We start from the raw sequence: 16,115 nt of genomic DNA, 5'->3' as shown, positions 1-16,115 counted from the left end.
GACTGGACCGGGCGGTCGTATTGAAAAAATCGGAACCGGTTCGTTTTACCTCAGAACCATTATTTTCCCAAAAACCATTGATCTGGTCAGCAAACCACTGACTCGGGTGATCAAACCGTTTTAACAGTTTGGCTGGTTTTTATTTTTTAATTTTTTTTGTCAGAATGGGCCATTCGTTCGATTTTTGGAAAATCAGACCCTGACTAGTTCATTGTCCGATTCAATTTTAAAAACCTTGCTTTTCAATCTATCAAAAACAAAATAATAATTGAGCAGAATTGGAGTTCAACCTTACTGAAGCAGCTGGGCCATGGGTTCAAAGTCTTAATGGTGTAAGCACAAACTATCCGGGCCTCTAAAGTTGGCTTCGCACCACTGTTTTCAATCCCTTATCGGCCCAATACTAAATTGATCAGAGAACTGACCGGGTTTTCTATGATTTTGATTTGATAATTTCACCAGGTGAACGGTGAACCGTCTGAACTATTCAACACACATTTACTGCTACTAGGCAGCTCTCTGGTCGGTGATGTTCAGCTAGCAACCCCGATTTTTTGTAATTTTTTCTAAAGGTTAATAGTTATAAAATCCAATTGTTCATTAAACAGATATTTTGTCCCGTGCTGAACACGAAGAGTTGGATTCTATATTCTGAGAATTAGAAGAACGAATCAGCAAATGCGGTGGAGAACCGAGAAGCTATCTTATTCTTATCCAGAACCATGTCCTCTCTCTCTCTCAAGTCTCAACAGTTATGTTTTATGAATGCACTCGCTAGTCTCTCTCAACTGATCGTTTCACGAGTTTGCCTGACTTGTGTCACCGGGATTGCTGCACCAAACAAACTCTTCTAAATGTGGAACAACCTACAAACCTTGCATTCATCCTCGGCCCAACTCCCTCAACTCCCTGCACCACCATCAGTACCTGCATCTCCTTCACAAATACAAACCAATCCCATCCACCATCTCACACCTACATCCCATTGCCCTTGCCCTCCAATTCTCAAACACAACAGCAAGCTCTCACGCCGGGAGCTTACCATTCGAGGCAGCTCTTTCTCACTTCTCTTAGGCACCCACATAATTGAGCCATTCCAGCTCTCCAAGGCAAGAGCTGAAGGTGACCAACATGAAGAGAACCCCAAGGCAAATGTCTGCACAGACAAAACTCCGACAAAGAAGGCCTTCCTTGATATCTCCATTGATGGGGAACCAGTAGGCCGCATTATTGTCGGCCTTTACGACGAAGATGTTCCTAACGGTACTACCAGGTTCTCCAAACTTGTAAGTGGAGCAGCGGGCATCAGTTACAGAAGGAAGGAATTCATTAGAATAATGCCAAATTATGTGCAGCACGGAGGAGTGAGATCATATGGTGTGGACGCTGATCTTGCAAAGGAGACGGGTAGAAATCTGGACGCTGATAATCTCCTAGCGGAATGGAACAGAGTGAATGAGATATGCTCGGGAACCAAGAATTTGGTAGGGTCAGTAGGCATAATTGTGAGGGACCCATTGCAGCAGCCTCCAAAGTTGAAGCTTGTAGCACGAAAAGGAAAGCTGGAGATCGACGAGGAGGAGGTGGGAACGGCCCCCAATGGAACAGAGTTTGTAATTGCCACAAGAGACTCTCCGGAGCTGGATGCCTCTTCGTTGGTTGTTGGAAGAGTCTTGAGTGGGATGGACGTAGTTGAAAGGATTGCTCAAGTGAAGACTGTCAAAGAGAATACAAGCTCTCCTTATTTCAGGTAAGCTAGCCATCAAGTCTTATGAATTCGATCGTTTTTATTTTCACACTTCCATTTTGACTGAAGACTAACAAGTTTATGGAATGTCTTCTTGTGTGGTACAAAGGGTGGCAAAATTGATTGGAGACAAGAGGGCTGTTGTAGCAGAGAGAGGTTTCAATCGTCCTTATTCCAAGGTGATTGTCACTAACTGTGGATTACTGGATTAGCATGCCAGCATGCTACACTTTTTACATCTATTTTTTCTATCCCAATTTTGTTGACAGAAAGAGAGAAAAGTTAAATGTATCATCCAATGATATTGAATTGATTTTCTCGTGCAATCTGGTTCTGGTTAATCTCTCAAGTAAACCTAGTACAAATGTTCAGAGTACAGACCATTGTTTAGTATCTCAAGGGAAAGGAAGTGCATTTCTATAATAGCCAGAGAATCAGCATTGAGCATTCCATAATCCAAAGTTCTGGTTATCCAACTTTTAATTCTCAAACATAGCGCTAACAGCTATAATATTTAGGCTGGATATTGAAGGAGCATAAAAAAATCATGTTTTTCTCTACTACATACCAACAAGGTGGTTCAACTCTAGGAATGCACTGTTCCACTTTGAAGATTCCATTTATTCATTTGTCCATTTCTCTCCCAATTCCAAAAACTCAACTCCTGGTGCTCAATGATCTATTAGTTTGACCCAAGATTGGCCTTCATCCTTTTCATTGGAGGGAGACATGAAAAGCTTTTGGTCAGAAGTAATGGGATCATCCACCTGTTCAAGTGCATACATGAGAACCTACTTGAATTGACAGTTATTAAATTATTCCAGCGGATTCACAACAATTATATCCATCCACACGATATACCTCAGACATGGCCAAAGATGGAAAATCTGCAAGTAAAGGATTTGTGCGATCTAAAGCAGAAAGTGGTTGTTGCCATACTGGCATTACATTGCCTGATGAGGCAATCCAATGGCAAAAATGCTTGTGATCAAACTTCATGTGTTGGTCTAGTTGCTCCTTTTTTAGATCATTCCCTGCAATTGGCTAATATTCTTATATAAACTAGAAAAAAAATATTATCTCATGGCAACCAGCAACGAGAATACCTCCATAGAAACATCAATCACCAGAAACAAGCACAAGATTATGAAATCCAGCATCTCATGGGAGAGGATTATGTATGCTGCAACTACCCAAAAACATGTACAAGACACAGAGTATGCAGTGTGTGTCAATAACAACCAGAAGGGAGAGGATTATGCCATGGAATATTCAAATTTGAAAACAAATAAAAAATAAGATAAGAAAAGGAAAGGGCTCCATGAATGGAGCTAGGCAGGCTTTTTTCTCCAGAGTTGCTTCCACAGGTGGAATGGCACTTTCAAAGGTAGTATTTAGTTTGTTGCTAGGTTTATGTAAACTTATCACATAAGTTGCCTATTGTCAGTTATGAAGTTTCTTCCACTTAGCCCAATTTCTTAAATTTACTTATGAAAGGTCTTTTAGATAAGGGAATTAAACATACTTTTTTGTAATTTTCTACTGATGATCAATTGATATCAGTAGAAAAGTTACTTATCTATAGCGAACCAAACCTCCCCTAAGTGTCCCCTTCTACTTTTCAGAAACAAGCTTGCTGAAAACTGACAAGAGCATCATATAAAGTACAGAAGTAGAAAGCTATTTTTTTATTGATAAGAGATAGGAAATTTTGTTTCTTTTTAAAGAAAATTGACATGCTTAACTGAAATCAAATAGCAGGTTGAAAGCACATACAAGAAAATAATAGTGACTCTAGAACAACAGTCTGCCTCCCAAGTCAGACCCTCAATAAAGAGACAACCCTAGTAGCTCCTTTTGAAATAATCAATCTGGACGCCAAGTGATTTACTTCCCACATGCTATGGGTATATAGCCATGGATCTTTTTTTTGTTTTGGTAAAAAAGCAGAAGTCATTCAGCACAGTTAGAGTTACCATTTCCATTTGAGCCAGCATAGGTTGTAAGGGTTATACCTGCTGAATTTCTGAATATCTCTCCAATACCAGAATTGCCTAAGTTAACAAGGCTGCAACAATCAAAATTAACTTTGATTTTGTAAGATATAGATGATTTCCAAGCTTTGAATATTAGCTCCCAAAACATTAGTTGCCATTCTCTCTATAGAGTGTCATCTTTCTTCAATATAAATTCTGGCAGCACATGAATTTTGGGCAGAAATGGAGGAACTGGATTATAGTATGTATCACCTCTCCCAAATTTTCTGTTTCGATAAATGGGCAGTCTGCAGGCTTCTTTGATAGTTCCAGGGGTCTTAAACAGGGTGATCCCCTGTCTCCATTACTCTTTATCTATGTAATGGAGATTCTTACTCTATTTTGTAAGAAGGCTGCTGAATCTGGTGAGTGGGAAGGTTTTGCAATTGCTCCGGAGGGGGAGAAGGTTAACATTCTCCAATTTGCAGATGATACATTATGTTTTGTGGATGCTTCTCCCTCTCAAGTGGACCTTGTTCTTGGGATCTTAACATAGTTTGAGGTGGTCTCTGGTCTTAAAGTCAATTGAAATAAAAGTCAAATCATTCCAGTGGGTCAGGTTTCCAACTTAGTTGATTGTGCGGAGATTTTGTCTTGTCAGATTGATTCCCTTCTAGTTAAATATTTGGGTCTTCCTCTGGGGGCAAGTTATGGGCTGTCTTCAATTTGGGACCCGGTTATTGAAAGAATTGAGAGAAAATTGGCATCTTGGAAGGCAAAATATCTTTCTTTTGGGGGTAGGTGACTTTGATTAAGAGCACATTATCCAATTTACCTACCTATTTTCTCTCCCTTTTCTCTATCCCAAATAAAGTTGCAAGAAGGCTTGAAAAACTTCAAAGGAATTTTCTCTGGAGGGGTTGGGAGAAGGAGAAAAAAATCCATCTTGTTAGTTGGGATCAAGTTTGTCTCCCTAAGGATGAAGGTGGTTTAGGCACAAGAAAGTTGAAAACTTTTAATTCTGCCCTTCTTTGTAAGTGGATTTGGAGGTTTGCGAGTGAAAATGATGCTTGGTGGAGATCCCTCATTGCTGTTAAATATGGGGTGGAGTGGGGCAACCGGAGAACTAGGGATCCTCCTCCCAATTGGGGAAACTCACTGTGGAAAGGGATAATGAAGAACTTCTCTGTTCTTGCTGATGGGATCTCAATTAAGGTCGGCAATGGTAGTAGAACCAAGTTTTGGAAGGATCCTTGGTGCTTCGATGGTTCTCTTGCTGAGTCTTTTCCTCTCCTTTTTCAGTGTGCATCTAACCAAGAGGCTTCTATTGCTGAGTGTTGCAGCTTGTCTGGAGATTCAGTTATTTGGTCCCCTACTTTTAGAAGGAATCTTTTTGACTAGGAGCTTGAAGAGATAATGAATATGTTGACTATTCTTCAGAATCAAAAGGTCGATTTCTGCTCGGAAGATAAGTGGTACGGGAAGTGGAATCTAGATGGCCTTTTCTCTGTCAATTCATTGGCTTCCAAACTTTGTAGAAAGGGTGCCACTGATTTCCCATGTTCTCAGGTGTGGAATCCTATTAGCCCATCTAAATCTAACTTTCTGATCTGGACTATGGTTCTGAATAAATGTCTGTCTAGAGCTAATCTTGTGAGAAGAGGCATTCAAATTTTGGACCTTTCGTGCAGCCTGTGTGGGAACAATTCTGAATCTACTGACCATCTGTGCATACACTGCCCGGTTAAAGAGCTTTTTCAGCTCCATGAACTTTTTCAGTTGTGGAATCACTTTTTCAGCTCCATGAACTTGCCAAGATCGGTTAAAGAGCTTCTGAACATCAAAGGTCTTAACAAGAAAAAGAAGTTAGTGTGGAAGACTATTCCTAGCACTGTCTTATGGTCCATTTGGTCTGAAAGGAATAGTAGGCTTTTCTATAATAAGGCCTTAAGTCCAGAAGATTTAATTCAGAAAGCTATGGGCAAGTTAATCTCTTGGGTGTCAGTTTCTGAGGAGTTTAGAAATTGTAATTTGTCTGTTGTTTTTCGTTCTAGTTCTTGGTGGAGTATGTAATTGCTGTGTCGATCAGTCTGCCTTTCTGGATCTGATCACAGCTTGTATGTGTTGTCTTTGAATAAATATTACATTACCTTTTTCCAAAAAAAAAAAATTCTGGCATTCCTTTTTTTGGGTATTAAATAAATAAAAAAAATTGATTAACTGGTAAAAAGGAATACAACTGGTAATGAGAGATCACCCAAATCCAGAACACAAAATGAATATACAATACAAGGAAACCTTCTAACATAAACATCCTTTAATACATTTCCAGAACTTCCCAAAGGACACTTTATCAACGCCTGCAAACTCTGGAAAGATTAAAATTCAGTCAACAATTCTTTTAAACTGATTCTTGCTCTTTGATTGGCCTTCAAAGATCCTCCCATTTTGCTCTTTCCAAATCTCCCAACAAGTCACGAAAGGAATATGGCTCCAAGTAATTTTTGCTTTCCTGCTCCCATGCAAAACCAGCCATAAAAACTTCTTTTGGCAATCTTGGGATCCATATATCCAGTTTGAAGAGGCTGAAGAAATAGTCCCAAATGAACTTTGAGAAACAACAACAAAAGCATAAATAAAAAACATCCTTCCCACCAGCAAAGCATAAATAACGCCTGCCTGCCAAATCTCTGTTTTTCCCTCTGACATTTTGTTTTTGTTTTTTCCCCTGATGAATCCCTTCATATGCACAGTTTCTAATACCCCTCATGGTTGGGTTTTCCCTTCTAATGATTAGTTGATTGCTAAGAAAAGAGTTAGTCCCTTATCAAAACCCATTGTTCATGCATGCAGTGCTAGATTGCTGAACACAAGACAATGCTATTAAATAGAATCAAGTTGCTAAGAAATATTTGTAAGGGAAAAATACACATTCAAATATAAAATTTTACCCAGAACAATGCATTAATTCAATGCCAAAGAAGATTATGATGATAAAAGAAGGCCCCCTCGAACCAAATTCTATTTAATACTCAGACCTTGCTAGATTGCTAAACTCAAAGCAATGCTATTTGATATCATAAACTTGCCAGGATGTAATTCAGCAAAAACAAATAAGCAATACATTCGTTTGTCCAAGAAAGGCAAGTTGTGATTATGGTGATAAACTGAAAATGTTCAATATATTCAAAGATCCAAGAAATGATGACAAGTGATTTATGGTGATGAATCAAAAAACAGAAGTGCACAGCTTCTGTTATATATAGGGCAAAGACGTAAATTTGCAGCCAAAAACACATATGCGAGGTCAGCCATACTGCAGGCTTAGTGCAAGTGGTGGCCAATTCTGTAACGAGGCTGGCGCACAAGCAATACTAATCGCACTGCAGGGACATCACAAAAAGAGAACTCACAAACAGGGTGAAAACTACCTCACTGGACTAACCTTGCTCCATGCTCATGAATAAACCTCACGAGGCTGAGTGGGATTGGACCTCCCCAGTTCCAAAGAAGCACTTCGCAAGGCACTGAAGGCAGGACCTCGTCAACCTAGTGCAAGGTAGCTAGACAACTTGTTGATCTCGTGAAGACATTCGATCTCACGAGGCCAAGACAAAGCTTTTGTACTGGAGAGCCTCTCCGAAGGTGTCAGATGCGTGATTGCTATCTAAGGCAAAAGTACTCTAATAATCATGTGGTCCACAGGGACATGTAAAAAAGATGGGATCTGTTTTTCCCGACGGTTACAGTTGAGGCTAAGAATATCCCAACCCTTGCACCGCCATGCACGAAGCTTGTCTTGTAGATTCTATAAATAGGTAAGCAAGCCAAGCATTGGGGGACTTACTAGGAATTGCAACGGGGCAGTGATCATATTCCCTGTCCCCGACCCCGATTCTAAAATTAACCTTCATCCCCATCCCTGTTCGTGTGGGATAAAATTTGTCCTCCATCCCCGATTCCTGACGGGGACAAGCTCCCGTAGGGACCCAAATCCCCGAAATTTTTTAGATAATAATATTTTTTTGAAAAATAAATTTACTTAAAAAAAACATAAATTATAAATAATGTTTTAATATATATATATATATAATCGGGGTTGGGGCAGAGCGGGGACCTCAATCCCCATCCCCAACCCCATCGGGTTGGGAAAGTCGGGTCCCCGTTGGGGATGGGGAAAATTGCCATCCCTAGGACTTACACATTCTTTCTGATTCCTTTTGAGTTCAATCCCTGCAACCCATCAGTTCTCCAACCTCTTCCAGACTTAGCTATTTTCCCAAACCTTTCTGTAACCTTTCTTTTCTGAAGAATAAAATGAAAAAAAAAATTATAGGTAGAAAAGAAAACAAGATACAGCCCAAACAGGGGTGTTAAGAATACACCCAAACCAAATACCGCAACAAGAGATTAGAAGACACAAAAACTAACAAAAGAAAACAGGGGACACCCCTTTACACATTGGTTGTTTTTGGTTCCGTGGCGTTTATTGAAAAAACGCCGCCAAATCAGCGCCACATAGGCGTTGGTGTTTATTGCATATGAAGCAAAAAGAAACAACTGTTTGGTTTCACCGTCTATCAAATAAATGGTAGAAAACTGAAACGCTTTGATTTTTGTGCATGGGGTATTTGGGGAAACGTCAAATTCTTGTTTCCCCCAACACCCCAGCGTTTCTTGAAACTAAATGCTGATGTGGCACACTTTAATGGGTATTAATCTGAGGTGGAGAGTAAAAAACGTTTAAAGTGAAGCCCAACCAAACAACAAAAACGGGAAACGTTTAAAGTGGAAAAGTACAAATAAATGTTTAAAGTGAAAAAGTACGTATAAACAGCCTATCCATAAATGCCCATGGAACCAAACACATACATTGTCTAGTCTTCAGGATCAAACGCCTCGTCAAATTCATCATCGTCCTCGTCCCAAATTAAATCATGCTTCCGTCGTAGTTTCTTTTGCTCTCTCTTCCCTTTTCTTCTTTTCAAAGACTTTGAAAGCTCTTCTAGCAAACTCTGCACCTCCCCAAAAGAAAAGACCTAAATTGTTTCCAATACTAACTTCCCTATCCGCCAAACTCATAAGCTCCACTTTGTCCCCCTCCTTTTTTTATCAGCTTGTTGAGACAAAATGAGACTATTCTCATCGGCTTGGCTTCCTTCCTCCTCCTCATCCCCTGACACCGTCCTGACCTCTAGATCTTCTTTTATCAGGATCGACTTAACCTCCTCTCCTGCAGCTTGAAGCTCCTCCTCCCTCCTTTCAACACCCTTTCTGTAACCTATTTCTCTGGCTATTAAAGCATTTTCTGATCCGCTTCGAGACTCTTAGGCTATCCTTATCTCTATTGGCTTACAGATGATGCATAGAAAATGTCACAAGTTAAGATTTAAAAAAGCATGAATTCACAACATAACAAAGAGAATGGAAGCATTTTCAAATTCATGAAATGTGATGACAAGAGAATGAGAACAGCTTGACTTGCCAAAACCGTGGCTCAAAACTTCATTTTCCTCCTCAGCTGCAATCATCATCAATGAGTTATTCTTTTTAATTTCTTTGTTTCGGCCGTACCATTAGCATCTGAAGTTGTAATGGATACTCTAACTTCAGAGCTAATGCTAACCATTCTTTCTGAATTGATTATTCCCACATCTTCAGCATCCCTGGGCAAGACAACATGTCTATCTCCATCAGGTGGTAAATTTTGTATGTTCTCAATTGCATCGCCCATCCTGGAATCCTTGGATGGACTAATTTCTTGCACAGAAGGAAGTACTTCCCCAATAGCATCTTCCAGAGATATGTCATGATTATTCTCATCGGCAGGTGCAACCCCAACTTCATTGGACTCCTGATTCAAACATGATAATTGAATGCCACCGCTTGAAAGGTGATTCCTATTGTCATTTCTTTTGTCTTTTGATGTCTCCAAAAATTTTGGCTGAGTATTATGTCCAGTGAGCATGTCAATGTCAATGTCACTTATTTCTTGCTGTGACATTATTTCTCTATGAATTGAATTGAACATTTTCTTCATTTGTGCATGACAATTTAGATAAAGCATGATGTCTAACATCACAACTAGGAGAGAATTCAGCCCTTAAATGCCAGGTGAATAATGGGCAAAAAAACAGTTGCTCTGAAGTTCTGTTTTATTGGTGGGGGGACCTCCTGCAATTGCCAAATTTAAGGTTACTGACTGATCTTTCCTTTGATGGGTTGTTGGAGTCCCCATAACATAACTAATTGCATTTTCATCATAATTACTTGAATAATTTCGGCATATGACTTCTGAACATCGAACTAATTTCAATAATTCCAAAGGCTGTGGAACCATAGCAAAAGCCATAGTCCAACAGTGGCCCACAAAGCCCACAATTTAGAACAACAGAGTCTGGATCAGAAGGATGTCCACCAATAGTTGGGGAATTATTAACCACATCAGCAACCTCATCAAGACCTGATCGTGGGTAGACATTAATGCTAGAAGCCTAGAACTATGTCTATTAGCATTTTGTAAGAAGACTCCAAATCTTTTGCAGATTGAGTTGATAGATCCTTGCATTCAACCATGTAAGGTAGTGATAGTGATCGAGGTTCCCATCCACATAAACTGATGAGCTTTTGAGCCTGCAAAATAATGCAGGTCTCAGCTCAAGCAATAAAAAGAAGATTCAGTTCCAAAAAAATCAGAAACTTCCTAGTTGAGGAAGGTGATAAATGGATTTCATGATAATACTATCAGTGACATGCATTACTCATGTCCTTTTTTGTAAAAGATTTTTGTTTGGGAAGGTAAAGAACATAACACAAAACAGTCGTGTAAGAATATATATGACTATGAACACAAGTCCATTTTCAACTCAAAGAAAAAAAGGCAATAGAAAACAAAGAAAGTTTTATGCAAGAATATGAACACAAATGCCCATGGTAAATGGATAACATTGAAAATTGTCAAGGACATACACGTGACACTTTTATTGAAATAAGAACTTAGAAATTTCTCCAGATTATATGAATTTAAAGGTTATTTTAATTGATGGTAAGGGGAGAGTAGAATATTGTTGTTGAGGGTAGAGAGGGTGCAGGTTTTCCAGAGGTGTTATGCATAGGGTCCAAGATCGTATCGGGTAGGTTGGGCTGTTAGGGTGATTTTTAGATGGAGTGGAATGTTTGGCTTGTGGAATGGTTTGTTATTTTGTATGGGTAAGAGTTCTGTGGTATTTTGTTGATAATTAAGTAGAAGATTGTTGTTTTGAGTTGCAGTGCTGATGGGATGTGGTAGGAGATGCTTCTTTTACTTCAGTTTGTATCAGTGATTTCTCATCATCTGAGATTTTGTTTTCTTTTTATTTCAATAAAATTTCTATTTACTATCAAAAAAGATGGTAAGAATTTAAAACTCAGTAATTCAAAACAGGGTTGTGTACTTGTGTATGTCTATTGAGAACTACTGAAAAACAAATCAATATGAACTATGAAGTGGAAGACATTACTACTTGTATCATAGAAAATGCTAACAACAAACAAATAGTATGAAGAAAATAGTGACTCACATGAAAAAAGAAGATCATCTACTTCAGTCTAAGTGACAAATAGAAATCTATTTTACCATCCATCTCAAAAAAGCACACACAAAGGAGGGGAAGCCCTAGTCAGAAGCGCTATGATCAGTCACAAAGAAGATCTATTGTATAAGTAGGTAAAAAACAAAATTTCCTCATCAATTCCCTTAACATAGGATATTGTTCCAGAAAGTGTTCCAACTGTGGGTTCCTCATGTAACCAATAGCTGAATATGAAACCACATGAAGGGCTAAAAGTCCCAAAAGTGCATGAGAATGTTTCCTGTACCCATCAACCAAAGCTGGAGCAGGTTTAGTGGAAACTGTACTAGTGTCTCATTACGGGCATTGCCAATCCACAAGCAAAGTAGTTTGTGTCCATTATCCAACTTTAAGCTGAATACTGCAGCAGCCTTTTCAACTGGAAGAACAAATGATAAGTTCAATATTAAGTAAACAGACAAGCCATATTTGATGTACATTTTCCAGATGTCATACTGCTTGCAATAGCTAACAGTATCACCATACCTTGCTCCTGTGTCCAGGGAGTAGAAAAGAGGAGACATGCCTCACAAGCTATGATGTCCGTCTCTACATTGAACCAACCTCTCCTGGCACAGTTTACAGCACTTGTTACCTGTGTAACATGGAAAATATTATCATTAACTGTTCCATCAGATAAAAACAGTGCACCTAAAGAACTTAACTATGGAAAAGAGAAAAAAATAGAAGAAGTTGAGTAGGCAGTCAACTCTTTCTTTATCACTTTTCTCCCTCCAAACAGGATTACTAGAAAGTGACACCATAAAAAATACTGTTGGTCCAGACCCTCTAGTTGAAATGCAACACTGATAGCTTAGTCAAATAGATAACTCTTATTGACCCTTCTGAAAAATTTCATGAGAATGTTGAAGAAACACTAATGTTGTGTTTGGTTTGAAGAAAAAAGTAGGGAAAGGTAGGGAAACCTATACAAGGTTTATATAGGTTTCCCTACCTTTCCCTATTTTTTCCTTCAAACCATACATAACCTAAGAGGAATATTGTGAGACTATATTTGTTCAGCTAGAATCTTCTGTAACTAGACCGATCATTGAGACGAACTATACCCAGATACCCTCAAAACATCAACTGACCCACCCAGCTTAAAACTGAAGTCTTTCCAAGTACTCTAAGTACACAACTAATGGCATCTATTGTTCTTTATTTTAATTGCTGTTAACTATAGCTGTAAGTGGTGTGATAAGGCTAAGTGCAGCAATCTCCTTGAAGGGCGAAGAAAGGCTAAGAGTCTTGGGTAACAAAGGTAGACTACGATCTTCTATTGACAGAATTGTGTGTTAGTTATGATCCACACCCCCTTTTATAAGGGGATATCCCAAGGCCCTGAAGGGAAGGAGCCAAAAAGGGTTTGACTCCTATTTGGAAAGGGGATCTTCAATTTGGTGTCGGTTGTCGGGGGGACACTGATGGGGGGTTTGCCATGTGTCTCATGAGATCTTTCCAGGACGAAGTTTCCTTTCGTCTGAGAACTCTCAAAGTACATGTGTGCTACTTCCTTTTGCGGGTCTCCTGTATTGACGTGGCACGGGCGACGTCAGGACTGGTCTGACGTGTCTTGCTAGATGTCCTTCTACGAGCGACTTTGGTTGATAATGTTTTCGTCCATCGCAGGTCCGCGATGGCTTCGAGCTCATCATGGGTATTTGATGGGTTATGGGTTCATCGCAGGTCCGTCGCGCGTTATGGACTCCGTCGTGGACCCGCGTCAGCATGTGTGTCGCCGTGGGTGTTTCTGTAGTTCCGGCTTGATACCTCCACACCAATCACTGCTGTGGTGAACAACATATACTTAAAATAGCATAACATGGATCAATATAGGATTTCAACCCTTCTTGATCTTGCTTCAGTTGTCTATGGTTTGCTAACTAAAAATGCAATGGTATGCTAAGCAATAAGAAGTTCTGTATTAAAGTAATCTGCACAATTAAAATATTGCCTTCAATATTTTTCTATTCACCAATCACGTATCTGAATTTGTTATGCCGCAGTATGTGATCCAGTGTGGTACAGACGTCCATTGTTCCTGCCACTTGTTGAGTCAAACTCGCCAGGTTTAGCCTTAAACCTCAAAAAAGATAATAATCTCCTCAAAAACGCACCAATTCCCCCATCATAATGCAGTATCATTGGCCTTCACCTGCCCTAACTACCATGCCTAAGGTGACGCTTCCTCAGGCAAACAAATGACCCACATATTCCTGGCCAAGGTCTCCTTCATATTCATTGATGATGTTCTCCACCAGTCACCACCATCATACAAGGCCCAAGTATAACTAACATCAACTCACAAGAATTCTATATCGTCCTAAACCAAAATTAGTTCATACGCCCATCAGAGCCAAAGTTCAAGCTCCAATTCTATCATTAACCGAGAAATGAATATGCAATTGAAATCAGTTGTCTTCCACTTTAACCCAAGCCACACTGCACTTGAAACGAAAATGTCCTTCACCCCCAAGATAACCTTGCGAATGCACTGGGCAATCCAACTCAACAGTATAACTCCAATCCAATGTAGAGTGTCATAATTGAATTGGAGAGACTCCAAGAATAAAAATTCCACACCATTTCTTGTGTTCGCATGAATGTAGGATAGGAAAAGCAAGACATTGAGAAAACATCATAACGTAGTCCTAAACTCCTAATTCAACACCAGTTGATCAACAAATAAAAGACTATTAATAATCATAAACATCTTGATATTTTGCGCTTGTTAGGATAAAAGTAGATACGAGAGAGACTGATAAAAAATCAAACCTTGGGTTTGCCGAACCACGTCATCGCCTTGAATGCAGCTAACCTCTTCATAAGATCGCCTCGATGCCACAGTCTGCAAAGCGGAGCTTGCGCCGACCCAACATGGATGGCGGAACGCTCGAGTCCTCCCACTGTGTCTTCTCCCGAGTTCAGTTCGGCCATCGACGTAGTCAATGTCGGATTCCCGCGCTTTTTACCCCTTGAAGGTTCAATTCCATGTGAGCGACCAGTAGTGAAACAAAGCAAGATTAATCAAAACCGTGTTTGGTTTAGCTACTAAAAGTGATTGAAACAGCCTATACCATCCTGACGGAGACGAATTCGACGAAAGAAAGGAGAGATCCAGAGAATAAAAGATCCTGGCGGGATTTCTTTGGCTTCGGAGCATGGAATAGTTTGCCCATAATTGAATGAAACCTCTTCTGTATATCTTCTGTCATGGTTTGCTGGCCGATTCAAGGTAGCTGTTTGATTTCTCTTTAAATGTTCAAAATTTCAAATCGCCATTATAGCTCTATTTCCCCCTCTGCTTTGCGAATTAACATGGCGCCGTATGGCACATCCCAACCGTAGGACTGTCAATTGGTCGGGTCCGACCCGATTGTGCCGGTTCTGGTTCTGGTTCTAGTAACTGGAACCGACGGGTCACTTCCGGGTCCTCATATAGGGTCCCAATTACTATCGGGTCGAAACCAGTTCCACTTAGTCCCGAACCGATTCAGACCCAACCTGATATAGATAGATAGATAATGTACAATATATTAAATAATAAATAAATTAAATATATATACTGTGCATATAATATATAGAATATTTAATGTATATTAAGCATAAATATTTATTTTTTATTTATTATAATTGGATCTGTTGGGTCATACCTAATTGTCCCGTGAATCAATCGGTTTGGTTCTGGGTCCAAAAATTACAGACCCTATCAGGTTTGAGTCCTCAACATATCATGTTGGGTCAATTTTGGTTCCAACTGGTTCCAACCCAGACCCAACCCATTGACGATACTACCCAATCGTGTATTGGAAACATCTCTCCATGACAAGTACAAGAGATGCATGCTCCTCATGCACGCTGAGATATGTGTATGGGGCGCCAATCTGAACTCCTGCATTGCTCTGATGTTCACTGATGAATATACAATACACACTTTGTGTGAGAACCAGTGTTTTCGAACCATTGTTGACTCGAATAGTCGGGGTGTTCGGATTGGAAATTGGTAAAGGTATCGATTCCGTTTTAGTGCTGAACCGTTATTTTATTAATAACCATTGCATTGGTCAACAAATTGTTTGACATGGACAGTCTGACCGTTGAACCGTTCGACCCAGTTAGCGATTTGCGGTCCAATATGTCTTATTTAAAATTTTCAAAAAAATAAAACAACAAAAAGTAGAGAAAAATAGAGAGAAGCATGACCAGTCTCAAATCTGAGAGAGAGAGATCTTAGAGATGCACCATCGCTGCAAGTCAACGTTGCCATTGTAGGTCTCTCTTGTTGCTACAAGTCACCCATACCTCTACTTCCTCCCTCCTCCTCCTCCTCGTCTTCATCCTTCTTTGAGCCAATAGACATCACAAACCCTCCTTTCACTCTTGTTCTCATGCCCCTTTCTCATAACATTTATATTCCATCCTACCCTAATATACCAACCCAAAGGGTAGGATGAGCTATAAAATTTAAATGTTTGGACCATTTGACTTGGACGATTGAACTGCTTATCCGGAAACTAGTGGCCAAAAACAGTTCTATTTCTAAATCGGTTTTTAAAACCTTGGCGAGAACTAAGAAACATGGGAGTTTGAACCCATAAGCGGAATTCACATCTGCACCCCACATAATGCACCCAAAAACGCCTCACAACCAATTCCATTCGTGTATTGGGAACATCTCCCAATGACAATTATGGGAGATGTTTCCAATGCATGCTGAGATGTGTTGTGGGGCATTTTTGGGGCGCACTAGGTGGGGTCTGGAATCAGAATCAAAATGGG

General features: G+C 39.8%; 2 protein-coding genes across 8 annotated transcripts; one reads left to right on the top strand and one right to left on the bottom strand.

Moving 5' to 3' along the window:
• Window positions 1-618: 618 nt before the first annotated feature.
• LOC104603074 (Cyclophilin-like peptidyl-prolyl cis-trans isomerase family protein) lies at window positions 619-13,016 on the top strand. 3 transcript variants are annotated; one of them, XM_088904249.1, is made up of 3 exons: window positions 619-1,750; window positions 1,857-1,926; window positions 9,385-9,523. In XM_088904249.1, exons 1-3 carry the CDS (start codon window positions 855-857, stop codon window positions 9,478-9,480), a joined length of 1,062 nt encoding a protein of 353 aa, XP_088760375.1. In that variant the 5' UTR covers window positions 619-854; the 3' UTR covers window positions 9,481-9,523. The 3 variants fall into 3 exon arrangements, with proteins under 3 accessions (XP_088760375.1, XP_088760376.1, XP_010265311.1); XM_088904250.1 differs by lacking the exon at window positions 9,385-9,523 and adding an exon at window positions 12,966-13,016 and having other exon boundaries at window positions 621-1,750; XM_010267009.3 differs by lacking the exon at window positions 9,385-9,523 and having other exon boundaries at window positions 625-1,750; window positions 1,857-2,073.
• LOC104603072 (uncharacterized) lies at window positions 2,208-14,634 on the bottom strand. Of its 5 annotated transcripts, none has more exons than XM_010267008.3 (6): window positions 14,414-14,634; window positions 14,112-14,310; window positions 11,820-11,928; window positions 11,581-11,712; window positions 2,609-2,781; window positions 2,208-2,514 (listed from the first exon to the last, which is right to left on the bottom strand). In XM_010267008.3, exons 1-6 carry the CDS (start codon window positions 14,497-14,499, stop codon window positions 2,419-2,421), a joined length of 795 nt encoding a protein of 264 aa, XP_010265310.1. In that variant the 5' UTR covers window positions 14,500-14,634; the 3' UTR covers window positions 2,208-2,418. The 5 variants fall into 5 exon arrangements, with proteins under 5 accessions (XP_010265310.1, XP_010265309.1, XP_019054234.1 ...); XM_010267007.3 differs by having other exon boundaries at window positions 14,112-14,300; XM_019198689.2 differs by lacking the exon at window positions 14,414-14,634 and having other exon boundaries at window positions 14,112-14,403.
• Between the last annotated feature and the right edge of the window lie 1,481 nt (window positions 14,635-16,115).

The sequence above is a fragment of the Nelumbo nucifera genome, chromosome 4, assembly GCF_055504915.1.
Source record: "Nelumbo nucifera cultivar China Antique chromosome 4, China Antique-T2T, whole genome shotgun sequence".
Classification (NCBI taxonomy): domain Eukaryota; kingdom Viridiplantae; phylum Streptophyta; class Magnoliopsida; order Proteales; family Nelumbonaceae; genus Nelumbo; species Nelumbo nucifera.
This window is presented reverse-complemented; position numbering and strand designations above follow the sequence as displayed.

Bases quoted from the DNA above. Each gene is read 5' to 3' on its own strand.
- LOC104603074 (XM_088904249.1), top strand. From the start codon at position 855: ATGTGGAACAACCTACAAACCTTGCATTCATCCTCGGCCCAACTCCCT. The intron at 1,751-1,856 runs GTAAGCTAGCCA...TGTGGTACAAAG, and splicing joins ACAAGCTCTCCTTATTTCAG to GGTGGCAAAATTGATTGGAG. The intron at 1,927-9,384 runs GTGATTGTCACT...CCACATCTTCAG, and splicing joins TCAATCGTCCTTATTCCAAG to CATCCCTGGGCAAGACAACA.
- LOC104603072 (XM_010267007.3), bottom strand. From the start codon at position 14,551: ATGACAGAAGATATACAGAAGAGGTTTCATTCAATTATGGGCAAACTA. The intron at 14,301-14,413 runs GTATAGGCTGTT...AGGGGTAAAAAG, and splicing joins AATTCGTCTCCGTCAGGATG to CGCGGGAATCCGACATTGAC. The intron at 11,929-14,111 runs GTTTGATTTTTT...CATGTTACACAG, and splicing joins CGTGGTTCGGCAAACCCAAG to GTAACAAGTGCTGTAAACTG.